This window comes from Microcaecilia unicolor, chromosome 1, assembly GCF_901765095.1.
Source record: "Microcaecilia unicolor chromosome 1, aMicUni1.1, whole genome shotgun sequence".
Classification (NCBI taxonomy): domain Eukaryota; kingdom Metazoa; phylum Chordata; class Amphibia; order Gymnophiona; family Siphonopidae; genus Microcaecilia; species Microcaecilia unicolor.
The window spans coordinates 193,660,814-193,681,899 of NC_044031.1; the positions used below are offsets into that span (position 1 = coordinate 193,660,814).

General features: G+C 46.9%; 1 protein-coding gene across 1 annotated transcript in view; it reads right to left on the minus strand.

Moving 5' to 3' along the window:
- The window catches only part of CLASP2 (cytoplasmic linker associated protein 2), a 977,269-nt gene that overhangs the window by 420,340 nt on the left and 535,843 nt on the right, over nucleotides 1-21,086 (minus strand). The window contains 1 exon segment of the mRNA XM_030203481.1: nucleotides 15,296-15,373. Coding sequence (XP_030059341.1) covers nucleotides 15,296-15,373 — 78 coding nt within the window.

A 21,086-nucleotide genomic window follows, 5' to 3' on the forward strand; every position in this document is an offset into this window, starting at 1 on the left:
CCAAGTCTAGATCTGAAATGGCTCTCCCTTTTGTCGGTTCCTGGACCAGTTGTTCCAAGAAGCAGTCATTTATTACATCTAGGAATTTTATTTCCTTAGCACTCCTTGATTTAGCATTTATCCAGTCAATATTGGAATAACTGAAATCACCATTATACTGTTGGCCAATTTGCCAACTTCTCTAATTTCTGCAACCATTTCTTCATCTGTCTGTTTGTTCTGTCCCTGCAGACGGTAACACAGACCTACCCTTCACACAAGGAATTTCTATCCATAATGATTCTATGCTGCTATCTATTTCATATAGAACGTTTATTTTGTTTGACTCAATTCCCTCTTTAACATATAGTGCAACCCCCCTCCAATTTGATCCCCTCTATCATTGCAATATAATTTGTACCCTAGCACAGTGTCCCATTAATTGTCCTCCTTCCACCAATCTCCTGAGATGCCTATTATATATAACTCATCATTTAATGCTATATACTCTAACTCTCCCATCTTATTTTTTTAGGCTTCTATCATTTGTGTACAGGGCACTTCAAATTGTGTTTTTTCCTTACATCTACAAGCTGCTTAGAAGTGCATCCTTTACCCTGCTCTCTCCTTAAACACACTTGGCTTTCTTTCTTTCACCATAGATGAAACCTCTCTATTGGGATTCCCTAAATGTCCTGTTTCAATAGTATCCTTCAAGGATATTCCACTCTGAACCAAGAGCTCCTGGGCAACTGTCGGCTCCCCCCCCCCCCCCCCCCCCAATTTTAGTTAGAAATGTCACAACTGCCGTAAAACATGCAGCTTGTGAAATAGAGTGGACACCACAGTATATACATTTTAAAAGAATGGTACAGACCAACACAAATGAAAACCACTTCTTGTAGCAGATTTACAACCACCCTAATCTTACAACTGACAGAAGCTCTTGTCAGATGGGAGGGCTGGTGTTGCTGTGATGCATCAGCCTGACATAACAGGGCTCAACAGTTCCCCACAACACTAGCATGTGTCGTAGGTGCAATGCTAAAGGTGTGTGTGTGTGGGGGGGGGGGGGGGGGGGGGGGTCCTGCAGCTTTCAAAAACTGGGAGTTGACGTTAGGCTAAAAGGCAGAACGTGGAATTGGTAGTGTTGCTTCCCTACTCGAAATCTGAGATAATTCCTTTGACCAGGAATCATCAAAATGTGAGTATAAGCATTCCTAAGTCCAGATAGAATAGCCAATCATGTTCCTGAATCAGGGGAATCATCTTGAACCTTTCTTTAAACAGGAATTTGTTCAAGGCCCTTAGATCTAGGATGGAACAATATCCTCCTGTCTTTTTGGACACAAGGAAGTACCTGGAAAAGAATCTCTTCTCTTCTTCCCCTGGTGGCATGGGTTCAACGGCACTGGCCTGGGGAAGAGCAGATATTTCTTCTGCAAATACCTGCTTGTGCTGACAGCTGATGAATGATTCTCTCAGTGGGCAATTTGGTGGTTTCTGACGCCAATGAAGAGCATAACCAAGAAGGACTATTTGTAGAACCCACCAGTTGGAGGTTACGAGCCACCATTGATGGAAAAAAATTCAGCTTCCCTCCCCCCCCCCCAGCAGGTCATCCGTGATGATTTAGACTGCAGCTATGCTCTCCTGGACCAATCAAAAGCTTATTCCCTACTTTGACTTGGAAGCCGGTTGGGACTTTTGAGGGGGCTGGGACTGCTGGAATGAGTGAGAAGACAATGGAAACCTATGGCTTTGAGAGTAGCAGGGTCTGCATCTTGACCTGCTCAGGCAACTCCTAGTAAAGGAGGATACCACTGGAGGCTGCTGAGAGGGGGACTGACTGGTGTCAATATGTTTCTTAATGAGGTCAGTGACCTCCTCCAGCTTGTTCACAAAAGGATGGTCTCCTCGGCAGAAAATGTCCACTAACCTCGGTTGACCTGCTGGTTCCATGTCAGAGACACATAGCCACGACAGTCTATGCATTCCTACATCCATGGCAGAGACTCTGGATGCAATGTCAAAAGTATCACAGGTGCCCCTGGCCAGATATGTCCTGCACTGCAGCTGCTTTTTGCTCTGTGGCTTGCTTCTGAGGAAGAGTCCATGAGACTAAGTGCACTGTGAACTAGGGCTACAAGTAGATGCTTGTGTAAAGCTGGTAGGTCTGGATGCAGGCAATAAGCATTGAGGCCTGATAAAGTTTTCTCCCAAATGAGTCAAGAGTCCAAGCCTCTCTACCTGGGGATGCTGAGACATGAGTTCTGGAGCTTCTAGCCCACTTAAGAGCTGATTGAACCACCAGACAGTGGTGAGCAATTGCGCCCTCTCGAATCTGGGAGCCTTTTGGATACGATACTGTGTATCCAACTTCTTCGGTATAACCTGCACTGAGAGGGGAGATTCTCAGTCCAGCAGTGAGCCCTTAAGGATAGGGTGTAATGGAATCATGAGAGAAGATTCGCAGTCCAAGACTGAAAATGTCTCTGCCCTGGGCTGCTCCTCTGTTTCTAACTTAGATGAGATGGACCAAGACATGTCCTTCACAAAACCAGTGAACAAGAGACTCTCAGGTGGAGATTCATGCCTCTCCTGTGGTGGTGGTGGTCAGAAGGGATACCGTTAAGACTCCTCCTCTGAAAAGTAATGTGGATCCTCATCTGACTCCCATGAAGAGTCCAGATCAGACTCCTCTAGGTACTCAGGATGGAATGAGTGAATCTATGCCTGCCTCAGCTCAGTGGTACCACACCCATGCCCCAAAGGGCACTGAGGTACACCCTTACCCTCCGACTCCAGGGAAGCTTCCTCTCCTGATGTCAAGGATGATGCTGCATGGGTCAATGTTGACACCCGACAAGGCGCCAGTGTCAAAGGGCGCTTCAAAGGCACAAACGTCCTTGATGCCTGAGCAGAATGCAGCTGGACCTCTGCACCAGCTCCTCTCTGAGCATGGCCCAGTACCACTCATCAAGAGGAGCATTGGCAAAGAGTGGGGAGCCGGGTCAGACACAGCCTGGAGAGGAGTTGGTGATGTACTGGAAACAGGAGCCTGACTGCCTGGCACACCCACTCCTCCACTGAAGAGGAGGAGCAATCCTCCCAGTGTCAACGCTTTTCTGGAACCGGCAACTCCGATGCCCCGGCACTGTGCTTCAATGAAGACTGATGCTGATGATTCAGAGGCTATTCTCGATGCACAGCATTGTGACCCCTCAGTGATGAAGAGGACAACATCAAACCTGTAAGCATTTTTGATTTTGGGTCCGGGGCATGCCATCAGCACCCAATGTCAAAGGAGGTGCAGACTTTCTTGATGCAGGTGCACTCCCAATAGTCGAAGTAGTCTGGGCAGCCATCGAAGTTGATGCCTACGGTGCAAATGTCAATGGACTGGCCTTAAAGGAGACAAAAAGTTTTTCCTGCTGGTCCTGACATGCCTTCTGCGTCCTCAACTGGAAAAAGAGAGAACAAGAATCAACCTGGATAGGCCCTAGGCACCTGATGCATCCAACTGTGTGGATCCATGGCAGAGATTACCCGATTACACTGGGCACACTTTTTGAAGACACTAGGGGTCATCTTAGACATTGTATAAAGAATAGTGGCCAAATTAAACTCCTCAATTTTGAAGGTTAGAAAAAGGGGTTAGACCCAAATTGAGGACGGTGCTCAGGCCTAACGAGCAGAAAAAAAACCCTAAGAAAATAATAAGGAAGGCAAAAACAAGGGAAATACTGAGGAAAAGAAAACAAAAAAAGTGCTAAACCCACATGGGAAAGCACTCAAAATTCGAAGGAAATACAAGTTGCAGGGAGACCACAAAAACATGAACTCTCAGCTCTTTAGAAGAGACTGAGGTACCTGCGCACGCACATTGGGAAGCGCATATGCAGTAGGATGCTGCCAGAACATTCCTAAAGCTATGCACACTAAGCAGTTTCTGTACAGGGCCAACGTCACTCATGTGTGAAAATACATTGGACCTTTTTGTCCTCATCAATAAATCTGTATAGTTCAATAATGATTTTGACTTTGTCCTGTAACATTAGAGCATTTTTTTTCAAACTTTTATTGAAAAAAAATTTAATATATAACAGCACAAAACAACAATATAAAAGAAAACATATGAATTGGCTTCCAATGTATCATAGGAATTAACAAGGGCGCTTAAGAAGCAAAAACATGACAATCAAATATACTGAAAGACCTATGATGATTTAGTAGGGAGCTAGAAGGAGTCAAGGACAGCTCATGTTTTTGTCACAGAGCAAGTAAGTAGCTGATTTTCTAATTATGCATACATAATTCCACCATTCATTGAAGCAGAGTTTAGAGTTGTTTTTCCACTAACAGATTATGAGATGTGTGACAATGGCTAGCATCAGACTAAATAGTTTATGGCTAGATTCCAACAGATCGTCTGGGATTGAAGAACAGAGAATAACAAATTTATAAGTAATAGCCATATTCAAAGGAAGATGGAAAATGAGGAGAGTCTGTGACCAGATAAGGTTCCATTATGTGCACACATTTTTACAGTAAGAAAAAATATCACATGAGATAAGTTGCCAGGTTCAGATAAGGCAGATCAACAGAACGATTAGGCAGTTTGTTTAGTAATCCATGCCAATCTCAATGGAGACCAATAACAAGTGTAGTACAAAATAGGAAGACTGTAGATTTCAGTGGAGGCGAGACCAAAAGCGAATGCTACATACCTGTAGAAGGTATTCTCCGAGGACAGCAGGCTGATTGTTCTCACTGATGGGTGACGTTCACGGCAGCCCCTCCAATCGGAATCTTCACTAGCAAAGTCCTTTGCTAGCCCTCGCGCGCCCGCGCGGCCGTCTTCCCGCCCGAAACCGGCTCGAGCCGGCCAGTCTCGTATGTAGCAAAAGAGAAACAAGGGAAGACTCAACTCCAAAGGGGAGGCGGGCGGGTTTGTGAGAACAATCAGCCTGCCGTCCTCGGAGAATACCTTCTACAGGTATGTAGCATTCGCTTTCTCCGAGGACAAGCAGGCTGCTTGTTCTCACTGATGGGGTATCCCTAGCCCCCAGGCTCACTCAAAACAACAACCATGGTCAATTGGGCCTCGCAACGGCGAGGACGTAACTGAGATTGACCTAAAAAAATTTACCAACTAACTGAGAGTGTAGCCTGGAACAGAACAAAACAGGGCCCTCGGGGGGTGGAGTTGGATCCTAAAGCCCAAACAGGTTCTGAAGAACTGACTGCCCGAACCGACTGTCGCGTCGGGTATCCTGCTGCAGGCAGTAATGAGATGTGAATGTGTGGACAGATGACCACGTCGCAGCTTTGCAAATTTCTTCAATGGAGGCTGACTTCAAGTGGGCTACCGACGCAGCCATGGCTCTAACATTATGAGCCGTGACATGACCCTCAAGAGCCAGCCCTGCCTGGGCGTAAGTGAAGGAAATGCAATCTGCTAGCCAATTGGATATGGTGCGTTTCCCTACAGCCACTCCCCTCCTATTGGGATCAAAAGAAACAAACAATTGGGCGGACTGTCTGTGGGGCTGTGTCCGCTCCAGATAGAAGGCCAATGCTCTTTTGCAGTCCAATGTGTGCAGCTGACGTTCAGCAGGGCAGGAATGAGGACGGGGAAAGAATGTTGGCAAGACAATTGACTGGTTCAGATGGAACTCCGACACGACCTTTGGCAAGAACTTAGGGTGAGTGCGGAGGACTACTCTGTTATGATGAAATTTGGTGTAAGGGGCCTGGGCTACCAGGGCCTGAAGCTCACTGACTCTACGAGCTGAAGTAACTGCCACCAAGAAAATGACCTTCCAGGTCAAGTACTTCAGATGGCAGGAATTCAGTGGCTCAAAAGGAGGTTTCATCAGCTGGGTGAGAACGACATTGAGATCCCATGACACTGTAGGAGGCTTGACAGGGGGCTTTGACAAAAGCAAACCTCTCATGAAGCGAACAACTAAAGGCTGTCCTGAGATCGGCTTACCTTCCACATGGTAATGGTATGCACTGATTGCGCTAAGGTGAACTCTTACAGAGTTGGTCTTGAGACCAGACTCAGACAAGTGCAGAAGGTATTCAAGCAGGGTCTGTGTAGGACAAGAGCGAGGAGCTAGGGCCTTGCTGTCACACCAGACGGCAAACCTCCTCCATAGAAAGAAGTAACTCCTCTTAGTGGAATCTTTCCTGGAAGCAAGCAAGATACGGGAGACACCCTCTGACAGGCCCAAAGAGGCAAAGTCTACGCTCTCAACATCCAGGCCGTGAGAGCCAGGGACCGGAGGCTGGGATGCAGAAGAGCCCCGTCGTCCTGCGTGATGAGGGTCGGAAAACACTCCAATCTCCACGGTTCTTCGGAGGATAACTCCAGAAGAAGAGGGAACCAGATCTGACGCGGCCAAAAAGGAGCAATCTGAATCATGGTGCCTCGGTCTTGCTTGAGTTTCAACAAAGTCTTCCCCACCAGAGGAATGGGAGGATAAGCATACAGCAGGCCCTCCCCCCAATCCAGGAGGAAGGCATCCGATGCCAGTCTGCCGGGGGCCTGAAGCCTGGAACAGAGCTGAGGGACTTTGTGGTTCGCTCGAGATGCGAAGAGATCCACCAAGGGGGTGCCCCACGCTTGGAAGATCTGGCGCACCACTCGGGAGTTGAGCGACCATTCGTGAGGTTGCATAATCCTGCTCAGTCTGTCGGCCAGACTGTTTACGCCTGCCAGATATGTGGCTTGGAGCACCATGCCGAGACGGCGAGCCCAGAGCCACATGCTGACGGCTTCCTGACACAGGGGGCGAGATCCGGTGCCCCCCTGCTTGTTGACATAGTACATGGCAACCTGGTTGTCTGTCTGAATTTGGATAATTTGGTGGGACAGCCGATCTCTGAAAGCCTTCAGAGCGTTCCAGATCGCTCGCAACTCCAGGAGATTGATCTGTAGACCGCGTTCCTGGAGGGACCAGCTTCCTTGGGTGTGAAGCCCATCGACATGAGCTCCCCATCCCAGGAGAGACGCATCCGTGGTCAGCACTTTTTGTGGCTGAGGAATTTGGAAAGGGCGTCCCAGAGTCAAATTGGACCAAATCGTCCACCAATACAGGGATTCGAGAAAACTCGTGGACAGTAGGATCACGTCTTCTAGATCCCCAGCAGCCTGAAACCACTGAGAAGCTAGGGTCCATTGAGCAGATCTCATGTGAAGGCGGGCCATGGGAGTCACATGAACTGTGGAGGCCATGTGGCCTAGCAATCTCAACATCTGCCGAGCTGTGATCTGCTGGGACGCTCGCACCCGCGAGACGAGGGACAACAAGTTGTTGGCTCTCGTCTCTGGGAGATAGGCGCGAGCCGTCCGAGAATCCAACAGAGCTCCTATGAATTCGAGTCTCTGTGCTGGGAGAAGATGGGACTTTGGGTAATTTATCACAAACCCCAGTAGCTCCAGGAGGCGAATAGTCATCTGCATGGACTGCAGGGCTCCTGCCTCGGACGTGTTCTTCACCAGCCAATCGTCGAGATATGGGAACACGTGCACCCCCAGCCTGCGAAGTGCCGCTGCTACTACAGCCAGGCACTTTGTGAACACCCTGGGCGCAGAGGTGAGCCCAAAGGGTAGCACACAGTACTGGAAGTGACGTGTGCCCAGCTGAAATCGCAGATACTGTCTGTGAGCTGGCAGTATCGGGATGTGTGTGTAGGCATCCTTCAAGTCCAGAGAGCATAGCCAATCGTTTTCCTGAATCATGGGGAGGAGGGTGCCCAGGGAAAGCATCCTGAACTTTTCTTTTACAAGATATTTGTTCAGGGCCCTTAGGTCTAGGATGGGACGCATCCCCCCTGTTTTCTTTTCCACAAGGAAGTACCTGGAATAGAATCCCAGCCCTTCTTGCCCGGATGGCACGGGCTCGACCGCATTGGCGCTGAGAAGGGCGGAGAGTTCCTCTGCAAGTACCTGCTTGTGCTGGAAGCTGTAAGACTGAGCTCCCGGTGGACAATTTGGAGGTTTTGAGGCCAAATTGAGGGTGTATCCTTGCCGGACTATTTGCAGAACCCACTGATCGGAGGTTATGAGAGGCCACCTTTGGTGAAAAGCTTTCAACCTCCCCCCGACCGGCAGGTCGCCCGGCACTGACACTTGGATGTCGGCTATGCTCTGCTGGAGCCAGTCAAAAGCTCGCCCCTTGCTTTTGCTGGGGAGCCGAGGGGCCTTGCTGAGGCGCACGCTGCTGACGAGAGCGAGCTTGCTGGGGCTTAGCCTGGGCCGCAGGCTGTCGAGAAGGAGGATTGTACCTACGCTTGCCAGAAGAGTAGGGAACAGTCCTCCTTCCCCCAAAAAATCTTCTACCTGTAGAGGTAGAGGCTGAAGGCTGCCGGCGGGAGAACTTGTCGAATGCGGTGTCCCGCTGGTGGAGATGCTCTACCACCTGCTCGACCTTCTCTCCAAAAATATTGTCCGCACGGCAAGGCGAGTCCGCAATCCGCTGCTGGAGTCTATTCTCCAGGTCGGAGGCACGCAGCCATGAGAGCCTGCGCATCACCACACCTTGAGCAGCGGCCCTGGACGCAACATCAAAGGTGTCATACACCCCTCTGGCCAGGAATTTTCTGCACGCCTTCAGCTGCCTGACCACCTCCTGAAAAGGCTTGGCTTGCTCAGGGGGGAGCGCATCAACCAAGCCCGCCAACTGCCGCACATTGTTCCGCATGTGTATGCTCGTGTAGAGCTGGTAAGACTGGATTTTGGCCACGAGCATAGAGGAATGGTAGGCCTTCCTCCCAAAGGAGTCTAAGGTTCTAGAGTCTTTGCCCGGGGGCGCCGAAGCATGCTCCCTAGAACTCTTAGCCTTCTTTAGGGCCAGATCCACAACTCCAGAGTCGTGAGGCAACTGAGTGCGCATCAGCTCTGGGTCCCCATGGATCCGGTACTGGGACTCGATCTTCTTGGGAATGTGGGGATTACTTAATGGCTTGGTCCAGTTCGCAAGCAATGTCTTTTTCAGAACATGGTGCAAGGGAACAGTGGACGCTTCCTTAGGTGGAGAAGGATAGTCCAGGAGCTCAAACATTTCAGCCCTGGGCTCGTCCTCCACAACCACCGGGAAGGGGATGGCCGTAGACATCTCCCGGACAAAGGAAGCGAAAGACAGACTCTCAGGAGGAGAAAGCTGTCTTTCAGGGGAGGGAGTGGGATCAGAAGGAAGACCCTCAGACTCCTCGTCAGAGAAATATCTGGGGTCTTCCCCTTCCTCCCACGAGGCCTCACCTTCGGTGTCAGACACAAGTTCACGAACCTGTGTCTGCAACCTCGCCCGGCTCGACTCAGTGGAGCCACGTCCACGATGGGGGCGTCGAGAGGTAGACTCCCTCGCCCGCATCGGCGAAGCTCCCTCCGCCGACGTAGTCGGGGAGCCTTCCTGGGAGGTGGCCGCAGTCGGCACCGCACGCGGTACCGACGTCGGGGACCTCACCCCGGGCGATGGGCCAGCCGGTGCCACGCTCGACGGTACCGGAGGCGCAAGCACCGCCGGTACCGGAGGGGTTGGGCGCAACAGCTCTCCCAGAATCTCTGGGAGAACAGCCCGGAGGCTCTCGTTCAGAGCGGCTGCAGAGAAAGGCATGGAGGTCGATGCAGGCGTCGACGTCAGAACCTGTTCCGGGCGTGGAGGCTGTTCCGGGCTGTCCAGAGTGGAGCGCATCGACACCTCCTGAACAGAGGGTGAGCGGTCCTCTCGGTGCCGATGCCTGCTGGGTGCCGACTCCCTCGGCGACCCAGAGCTCTCGGTGCCGACGCGGGGAGGAGACCGGTGTCGATGCTTCTTCGACTTCTTCCGAAGCATGTCACCGGAGCTTCCCGGCACCGACGAGGAGGACGTAGAATCCAGCCGTCGCTTCCTCAGGGCCGAGGTCGAAGGAGGTCGATCTCGGGGGGGCTGTACCGCAGGAGCCCTCAGGGTAGGGGGAGACCCACCCGAGGCTCACCGCCACCAGCAGGGGAATGGACAGCCCTCACCTGCACTCCTGACGATGCACCACCGTCCGACGACATCAGCAGACGAGGTCCCGGTACCACCGACGTCGATGCAGCTATCCGATGTCTCGGCGCCGATGCAGAGGGCCGATGCCTCGATGCACTGGCGGCCGAGGATGAAGGTCTGGACGCTGACGACGTCGATGCACTCGATGACCTTGGTGTCGATGCCAACAAAGAGCCCGAGAACAAAACGTTCCACTGGGCTAATCTCGCTACCTGAGTCCGCCTTTGTAACAGGGAACACAGACTACAGTTCTGAGGACGGTGCTCGGCCCCCAGACACTGAAGACACGACGAGTGCCTATCAGTGAGCGAGATTACCCGGGCGCACTGGGTGCACTTCTTGAAGCCGCTGGAAGGCTTCGATGTCATGGGCGGAAAAATCACGCCGGCGAAATCAAAATCCGAAATGACGAAAGTGAGCACCAAAACTTTAAGGGAGAAAAAATCTCGACCGAGGCCGAAAAGAGGCCTACCCCGACGACGAAAGAAAACTTACCGGGGCAAAATCTGAAAAATACGGGAAGGGGCAAACGAAACCCGAGAGGGCTTCCGGAGCGCTTCCCAAGCAGTTTGGATTTTCCGAAGAAAACACGTCGAAAAAGGACGCGCGAGGTCGACTTTCCAGGGCTCAACACGGCGAAAACACGACCGTACCGAGTGCGGACGAAAGAAGACTGGCCGGCTCGAGCCGGTTTCGGGCGGGAAGACGGCCGCGCATGCGCGGTGCGCGCGGGCGCGCGAGGGCTAGCAAAGGACTTTGCTAGTGAAGATTCCGATTGGAGGGGCTGCCGTGGACGTCACCCATCAGTGAGAACAAGCAGCCTGCTTGTCCTTGGAGAACCCCTGCTACCAAGAGGATATGGTTGATACTGATAACGTGTACCAGAGCATATTTTAACAAAAAAAAAAAAAAAAAAATCATTTCTTCCAATTCATCAGATGTCTCAATTCTACTCCACTCACCCTCCTCCCTTCATCCCCTTCATCCCCTCCCTCCCAATCCTGAGAAAAACCGGATGGAAGCATCTTTGGCAACAATTACAGCTATAGGTCTGTTTTGATAGACCTCCACCTACTTTACGCACCTCAGCCATTTTCACTATAGCTTTTGACTGTGCTCTTCATGTCGCTGTCATGACGAAGGATGCACTTCTGTCTCCATTTCAACTTTCTTGTAGTAAACAGAAGGTTTCTCTCATGACTTTTCTGCACTCTTCTCCATTCCCTGACCCCTTTAGTCTGAGTAGTAGTCCCAGTCTCTGCCAATGAGAAACATTTCTGCAACATGATGCTGCTGGAACCATGCTTCACAGCAAGAATGGTGTTCTCTAATGCTTTGCATTAGGGCCAGAAAGTTCTACTTTAGTTTGGGCAGACCATAAAACTATTTGAGAGGAGGCTACAAAATCTTTCAAATGTTTTATTGGATACCTCAAATAGGATTAAGGTGGGCTTTCCTGATTGACTTCCTCCTTGCCACCCTACTATAAAGGCAACATTCATAGGCTGCCTAGGACATTATCTTCATTTGTACACCTTGATCAATCTTGGCTATGGAAGACTGAAAACCTTTCAAAGTTGATACTGGCCTTTTGGTTGCCACCCTCCGATATGCTTGGTCATTCAGTTTGTAGGGTTTTGGTGGCGAAATACAACCTTCCACTTCTTAATAACCATCTTGACTGTGCTATGAGAGATGTTCAAGGGCTTTACAATTCTTTCAAATCCATTCCCTGATTCATGACTTTTTTACAACTTTGTCCCAAAGTTCTTTTGCCAGCTCATGGTTGGTTCTTGCTGTAAAATGCACTACCTAGCTGAGAGAAGCAATAGAAACTGCTGAATTTCTCCTGTCATTATGTGAATCAATACAATTAAACAAAGGTGAAGGTCAATCCACTTGGTATTTGCTTTCAAAAGCAACTGGTTACACTAGGCTTCCCTGTGTTTCTAAAGACGGAGTTTGTAACTACTCACAACCATAAACCTGTCTGCCTCAAATATTAGCTCTATCCACAATTCTGACATCATCAGCTTGACTCCAGTGGGTTGCTATAAAGCGTATCCTAGAACGATGTTCGCCGAAGGAGTGTGCACAAGGAGCAGGTCGTGTTTGTTGTGGTGACTCCTATACCTACCAATCTCCAGCTTCCAGTTTGGCCTACTATACTCAAGAGGCATGTGTTCAAAGTGTTATGGTATAAGCCAATCATCAGAATTAAATGTGTAGCATGATGTTGTGTTGGATCAGATACATATATATACACCAATATATTTGTGCAGCTTTTAAATATATATATATTTGACACTGCAGCAGAGAAAATAGTCTCATTCCAAAAGCCCTCTTCCCTCTCCCTTTGGGGAATATTTACAAGACAAAGGTACTGCTGCAGTGGCAGGGACCTCACCTTGCCTTTTCTCATTCCTTAAACAAAAGACTTAAGACTGCTTTAAAGTTTTAAATTGACTCTATTCCTCTGATCAACACAACAAAGATTGGACCTAACCAGAGGATGCAAAGAGACAGACAGGTGGGAAAGGTGTGAAGAGCCCATTGAAGACAAAGACTTCAGAGGGGAGACCATAAACAGGACATTTGCTTGTCAAAGGTATAGCTGCCCCTCCCATCAGCTTTCAGACATGTGCAGAAAGGAAGGACTTATAATATTGTCATGTGAACAGACTACATTAACCATAATGCCTTGCAAAATATCCAGGACATGCACACACCATGCTTCTCTGCTAACATTATAAAAGGCCTGGAAACAGCCCAGCTCGCCCTCTTGGAACCTGCCTCCTCTTGAAACCTGCCTCCTCTTGGGACCTGCTGCTCTCTTTGGGGTCTGCTGATGCCTTGCTCCTGAAACATGTGCTCATCAATCAACCGGACCACAGCATGCTTGTAACAAGGACTTGTAAGTTAACCTACCTGCTACTTTGTCCTATTTTTATGCACAGATTACCTGTAAAGATCTCTTAAAACCTACCTCTCGTATGCAAGTGTATATTAAATCAATCTTTTTGAAGCTAAAAATACGGTCTCTTTGTGTTCTGAATATATATATACTTAATTTATTTAATTTATTGCAATTATCACCTTTGGTGATTGGTGGAGAAATTAATATCCTAAAACTTATAAATACAGCGCTTGCTCTTAAATTATAAACAGTAGCGAGTTGCTCTAGAGCTATTTTCCCCAAAATAAATAGTTTCTTGTAACAAAAGCATTTAGACTTATAAAGTTACATAGTAACCTATGGAATATTTTAAGTCTTTGAAAATGATCCCCTCAGTAAGTTCTGCTTTTAACCTTTTACTTTTCCCCATGTTAAATATGTATTCTGCTTTTTTGTTTCCGATCCTAGTGCAATGGGGCCACCGCCTACTTACACACATTCCTAAGGACTCTTTTCCTAGAGGGTTGTTTCTTGTTCCATGACCCCCCATCATCTGTGCTGACTGCCTTTCCCTCCCAGATTGTCCTTATTTTGTCAATTACCTTTACCCTATTGAATTCACAATCTGACCAACAGAAAACTAATGCTTTTAACTTCTAAGCAAACTCTTTTTTTCCATTACAGAGACATGGTTGAGAAGAGGTGAAGAACCCAATCTCTCAGTGTCTCCCTACAAATTACTCGGTATTTTCGACCTGCAGAAATTCTTGCTGTGGGGGTGGGATCACGATTTTTGTCCATGATTCACTAGCTGCTACAGATTTTATTTCATATCCAAAACATTTCCTTTTTAAAACCTTTTTACATATTCTTATCTATTTTCCACTGAGTGGCGTGCGGTGATATTTGTAGCAGGGGATTCAGCACATAGGGTGACCAACCTCGGCCCTCACCAGGTCAGGTTTTCAGGATTTCCACAATGAATATGCATCAGATCTATCTGCATACAACAGAAGCAGTGCATGCAAACAAAATCTTATGCATATTCATTGGGGAAACACTGAAAACCCAACTAGATTGTGGCCCTCGAGGACCGAGGCTAGACACCCCTGTGCTAAACATTAGTGCAATGTGTACTCTTAACCAAGGTTAATGCACTCACTTGTTTGTGATGATGTCATGTCTTGGTCTTTTTCTGAGAGTCATCTGTAACATTTGCCAATTCTCCTTTTGACTTCTGTGTTATGAAGAAACTTAAGTTCTGTACCACCACCTTTCCGAAATCTAGCCTTCAGATTTATACACAGACTGACATTATGTGGTGCACAACTGCAGATTCCATCAAAAAATACTTTGAGCAATACAGACTCTCTGTGATATTTTGAGACTGAAGCAGCAAGAGGCAAAAACAGAGAACAGCAGACACATGACCTTCAGGGTGCATGCAACAAAACAATCTTTGCCTTGTCACCCATTCCTTCTTCAGGTCATACTCAAATAGGAGTGACAGTAGACAATGCAAAGTCACCGACAATATGAGCCAAACTGATGGTATAGCTGCCTTCAACATCCATGAAAATTTTCTTAATACATGAAACAAAACCAGTTAACAAGGTCTCAATATATAACATCCCCTGAGAAACAAAAAGAGGATCTTGGCAACCATATCATCTTGCTTCTCACCCCAGAGAAAACAGCAACGGGGGCTCAGCGACCCCCAACATACCACCTCTCACACCCAGTGAAAACTGCAAGTAGGGCTCTGTGGCCTCAAACTAGTTTTAAATATTGTTTTAATGCTAATTTTATGAATGTTGCTATTCTTATTTCTTCTTTCATGTACACTATTGGAGTTCCATTACATTCAATTTTAGTTTAACAGCTATGTTATGTATTAGGAATTGCATGAAAACCTATTACATGAAGGTTTACATTAGGAATAAAGGTAAACTAGCAGTTACATATATTCCTAAAGAAGTGCAAGGGTGTTGGGCACTTATCCATATCCAAACTACTCCATTTTTTTCTGCTTCATTTTGTAAGGATTTCATTTTTCACTTGCCAACTGTGGAATAGGATAAGTGGATATATGGAACAAACACTGCTCTAAAGTACTTCACTTCCAGTCTATAAAAAACAAAAGATGGGCATTTCAGAAGGGGATTAGACTTTCTTTGTTAATCATCACATTTAACACAAGTGTAAAAGCAGTACTGAATAAAAACAATGAAGGGGCAGTCATTTTTTCTATACTACAATCACCTCCAACCCCAGTAGCACAAATGCTAAGAACACACATAAATCACTTTACTGTATAGACTGTATGGATATTTCTTTAAATTTGTATTTAAGAAAAAAAAAGAAAAAGATATCTTACTTTCTTGCTTCTGCTCTTGCCTCAGCATCAGCATCATGCATTCCCTTCTTTATAGTTTCCACCAACACAGCTACATGCCTAAAAACAAGTGTCATCAAATTACTTATTTCAATGTTGAACAACTTATTAGAAATCATTTAGATTAACTTAAGTTAATTTATTCTCCCAGTCAGTGTTCAGGAAAGCTAATATTCTGTATGCAAATAGGAAACTGAGGACATGGAGAAGGAAGCACAAGATACAATCAGTATCAGATAATGCCCATTTCTTGTGCTTTTGTTTTAAATATTTCTTTAAATGTTGAGTGGAACATTTTAATGATTACCTATATCTAGTAATGAATCCATTGTGCTTTCAAGTCACAATTATTCCATGAAGAAAAATCATAATGCCAAGGCTGCCTGAAAGCCAGACCTTCAGTCTGATGGTTAGAAGAGGCCAAGCATGTCATGGAGGGGACACTCCCACTGAGTGAAAAATTACAATGTAGCCTGTGAGCATGGGTCGTACCAAAGAGTACAGTTTCAAAGCACAATAGGGCAGCCACAGTATTTGGAGTCTATTCTACAAAGTAAACTGTTTACTCTAGCATAACTTGCTTTATACATGCATATGTGTTTAGGTGCAAGCACTTATGTAAATGCTCATACCTAGATTTGGGAAATGTGGTCATAACTTATAGTATTCTACTAGTTATATGCATTAAGTGTGCATCCCACTCACGCTCTACCCAAACATAGTAACATAGTAGATGACAGCAGAAAAAGACCTGCATGGTCCATCCTGTCTGCCCATCAAGATAAACTCATATGTGCTACTTTTTGTGTATACCTTACCTTGATTTGTATCTGTCATTTTCAAGGCACATACCGTATAAGTCTGCCCAGCACTATCCCTGCCTCACAACCACCGGCTCTGGGACAGACTGTATAAGTCTGCCCAGCAATATCCTTGCCTCCCAATCACCAGCCCCGCCTCCCACCACCGGCTCTGCCACCTAATCTCAGCTAAGCTTCTGAGGATCCATTCCCTCGGAACAGGATTCCTTTATGTTTATCCCACGCATGTTTGAATTCCGTTACCGTTTTCATCTCCACCACCTCCCGTGGGAGAGCATTCCAAGCATCCACCGCTCTCTCCGTGAAAAAATACTTCCTGACATTTTTCTTGAGTCTGCTCCCCTTCAATCTCATATCGTGCCCTCTAGTTCTACCACCTTCCATCTCTGGAAAAGGTTCGTTTGCAGATTAATACCTTTCAGATATTTGAACGTCTGTATCATATCACCCGTTTCTCCTTTCCTCCAGGGTATACATGTTCAGGTCAGCAAGTCTGTCCTCATACATCTTGTAACGCAAATCCCATACCATTCTCATAGCTTTTCTTTGCACCGCTTCAATTCTTTTTACATCCTTAGCAAGATACGGCCTCCAGAACTGAACACAATACTCCAGGTGGGGCCTCACCAACGTCTTATACAGGGGTATTAAAACCTCTTTTCTTCTGCTGGTCACTCCCCTCTCTATACAGCCTAGCAACCTTCTACTTACGGCCACCGCCTTGTCACACTGTTTCGTAGCCTTCAGATCCTCAGATACTATCACCCCAAGATCCCTCTCCCCGTCGGTACCTATCAGACTCTAACCGCCTAACACATACGTCTCCTGTGGATTTCTACTCCCTAAGTGCATCACTTTGCATTTCTTCGCATTGAATTTTAATTGCCAAACCTTAGACCATTCTTCTAGCTTCCGCAGATCCTTTTTCATGTTTTCCACTCCCTCCCGGGTGTCCACTCTGTTACAAATCAAACTCCACCTATATGAACGCCTACATGCAAAATATGGGCTATCAAAAATATATGCATACTTACAAAATAGCACATTGCTGGATTATTGTCATTTATGTGGATATGTGATTAATACCAGTATCTAAGCATGTACATGCCACCTAATTTTAGGTGGCTCCTTATAGAATTACCTCCTATATTTGCAGCTCTTGGTCAGCAAAGTTCATCATAGTCTAATCTAATCTGGACATTTCTATTCTGTTTAGCCTTGCGGTTCAAAGTAGAAGACAAAAAGAGTACAACTGCATATTGTAACCTCATGGTCCTCAGTGTGGGGCAGACAACGTTTCCAGCTCTGTCCTCCTGGGTTGGAGCCTCCCTCTTTCACACAATCCAAAAGTCAACACCAAACTTCCTTCAAAATCCACAGTCTTTAATTTAGAGACAGTTTACATAAACCTCTCAGCAGTCCCAAAATATAGCTGACAGTTCGCTCTAGAGTTCTCCTTGAGAAGGGGAAAACTCTCAGACCTTTTCTTTATAAAAACAGTTCAAGTCTCTTTAAGCATAGTCCATACAAAACAGCAAAGAAAAAGGAAAAAAAATCACCTGCTCTCTGAATACCTTTCTCTCAGAGTACTGCAGGCTGGGCAGCACACTTCCCGCTTCACAGCTACTTCAATCTGTGTCCACCCACTGCCATTCCTTCAGACTTGCAAACTTTGGTCATTAGTATTCTCATAGTCCATGGGTATTTGCTCCTCCAAACGATTCTCTACTGAAGGTAAATCTACTCCCTCTTCTATGCACTCCATCCAGTCAGGCTCCTCTCCACCCTTCATGACACTTGATTCCTCCCTCCCATCAGCTGGCCTGCACCTTTTCTCTCCCTCCTCCCAGGTGGATGGAATCCTATATTGATTTCTTAACCATGGAAACAGAGTTTTGCTGGCCACCCTCTGATATAATGGTTTTTCTCCCTGTGTCCTCCCCTTTCTTTCTAGGGGAGGATTCCATGTCAGGGTTTCTAGGTTGCTCTTCTTTCCCCCCCTGGCATTGTGGGTAAGGTAGTTCTATATCCCCTGGATCTGCAAAGTGTCTATGTTGCCCTCCCTCACTACAATAAATACTATCATAGCTGATAGAAATCACATTGTGACCCAATAGACCAACAGATAACCTACAAACAATATCATTCCTTCATCCTGTTATAACTTCCAACATAAATCCCAAAATCAATTTAAAACACCTCCTGAAACAACCACAAGTTTTTTTTAAAGCTTTTCTAAAATCTATATACAGTGGGGGAAATAAGTATTTGATCCCTTGCTGATTTTGTAAGTTTGCCCACTGACAAGACATGAGCAGCCCATAATTGAAGGTAGGTTATTGGTAACAGTGAGAGATAGCACATCACAATTAAATCCGGAAAACATTGTGGAAAGTATATGAATTTATTTGCATTCTGCAGAGGGAAATAAGTTTGATCCTCTGGCAAACAAGACCTAATACTGGTGGCAAAACCCTTGTTGGCAAGCACAGCGGTCAGACGTCTTCTGTAGTTGATGATGAGGTTTGCACACATGTCAGGAGGAATTTTGGTCCATCCTCTTTGCAGATCATCTCTAAATCATTAGAGTTCTGGGCTGTCGCTTGGCAACTCGCAGCTTCAGCTCCCTCCATAAGTTTTCAATGGGATTAAGGTCTGGTGACTGGCTAGGCCACTCCATGACCCTAATGTGCTCTTCCTGAGCCACTCCTTTGTTGCCTTGGCTGTATGTTTTGGGTCATTGTCGTGCTGGAAGACCCAGCCACGACCCATTTTTAAGGCCCTGGCGGAGGGAAGGAGGTTGTCACTCAGAATTGTACGGTACATGGCCCCATCCATTCTCCCATTGATGCGGTGAAGTAGTCCTGTGCCCTTAGCAGAGAAAACCCCCAAAACATAACATTTCCACCTCCATGCTTGACAGTGGGGACGGTGTTCTTTGGGTCATAGGCAGCATTTCTCTTCCTCCAAACACGGCGAGTTGAGTTCATGCCAAAGAGCTCAATTTTTGTCTCATCTGACCACAGCACCTTCTCCCAATCACTCTCGGCATCATCCAGGTGTTCACTGGCAAACTTCAGACGGGCCGTCACATGTGCCTTCCGGAGCAGGGGGACCTTGCGGGCACTGCAGGATTGCAATCCGTTATGTCGTAATGTGTTACCAATGGTTTTCGTGGTGACAGTGGTCCCAGCTGCCTTGAGATCATTGACAAGTTCCCCCCTTGTAGTTGTAGGCTGATTTCTAACCTTCCTCATGATCAAGGATACCCCACGAGGTGAGATTTTGCGTGGAGCCCCAGATCTTTGTCGATTGACAGTCATTTTGTACTTCTTCCATTTTCTTACTATGGCACCAACAGTTGTCTCCTTCTCGCCCAGCGTCTTACTGATGGTTTTGTAGCCCATTCCAGCCTTGTGCAGGTGTATGATCTTGTCCCTGACATCCTTAGACAGCCTTGCTCTTGGCCATTTTGTAGAGGTTAGAGTCTGACTGATTCACTGGTCTGTGGACAGGTGTCTTTCATACAGGTGACCATTGCCGACAGCTGTCTGTCATGCAGGTAACGAGTTGATTTGGAGCATCTACCTGGTCTGTAGGGGCCAGATCTCTACTGGTTGGTGGGGGATCAAATACTTATTTCCCTCTGCAGAATGCAAATAAATTCATATACTTTCCACAATGTGATTTTCCGGATTTAATTTGTGATGTGCTATCTCTCACTGTTACCAAACCTACCCTTCAATTATGGGCTGCTCATGTCTTGTCAGTGGGCAAACTTACAAAATCAGCAAGGGATCAAATACTTATTTCCCCCACTGTACAAAGGGTTTTTTTGTCGTGTCCCCTAACTGGTTATTTTTTCGAGCTGGAAATTGAAACCAAATGTAATCTGATGAGTGCAATTGTCTCAAAACATAGAAAGTTACAAATAGGCCAGAGCCATTCCATATTAAAATTTTAAAACACACAGAATTTAAATAAAATCTGTGCTTTCACAGGATGCCAATGTAAGTTAAGACAGACATGGATTGCTCTGACCTATTTTTGATCCCCCTAAAATCATCTTGGCCTCAACTTTCTGCAAAACCTTCAGCCTTTGAAGATCTCTATCAGGTAAACCTACAAATAAAATATTACAATAATTTAAATGTGATAAGATAGTGTGTCCATCTACCAGCAGGTGGAGATAGAGATTACAAAGCTGAAGGCAGTGATACTAGATGGCCAGCTCCTCCTTCACCTCAGTACACGTCTCATCACCAGTGGCGTAGCTAGGAGGGGGCGCAAGGGGTGCAGTCGCTCCCCTAAACAGATATTTTGAAAAAAAATGGCGCCTATGCGCCACATGCAAAATCTTTCTCACTCCCCTCCTGCGAGAGTCTTGCATCTGTTGTTCTCCTGTCCGCTCTCTCTCCTGTCCGCTGCGCGTGGTTGTTCTTACTACCCTGAAGTCTTCTCCCTCCGGCACTGGCAATTGACACAGTCAGCTGTTTGCCAGCGTCAGAGCCTCTCCTCAGGCGCGTCCCACCTCTGCGGAAAACAGGAAGTTGCTTAGAGTGGGCGGGACGTGCCTGAGGAAAGGCCCCGACGCCAGCAAACAGCTGTGAATCGCCGGTGCAGCAGGAGAGAAAAGGCTTCAGGGAAGTAAAAATAACCTGCAGACGGGAGAGAGCGGGCTGAAGAGAGGGAGGTGGAGGGTGGAGAAGGAAGAAAAAGCTGGCCAAGGAAGTCGGTCGGTCAGTGGGTAGGGGGTGGAGAAGGGAGAAAAAGCTTAATAGACATCTAGTGAGCCATCTAGTCCACTGTAAGCATGGAAGCCAGTGTGGTTGATTTGTTTCCACTCCTCTGCGCAGCCATCATTGCCGTTCACGTGAAACAAAGCAAACGTATGAGCAGCTGTATATCCATGTTATCATTCTTTATTGTTGGTCCATGTCTGTAACAAGTCT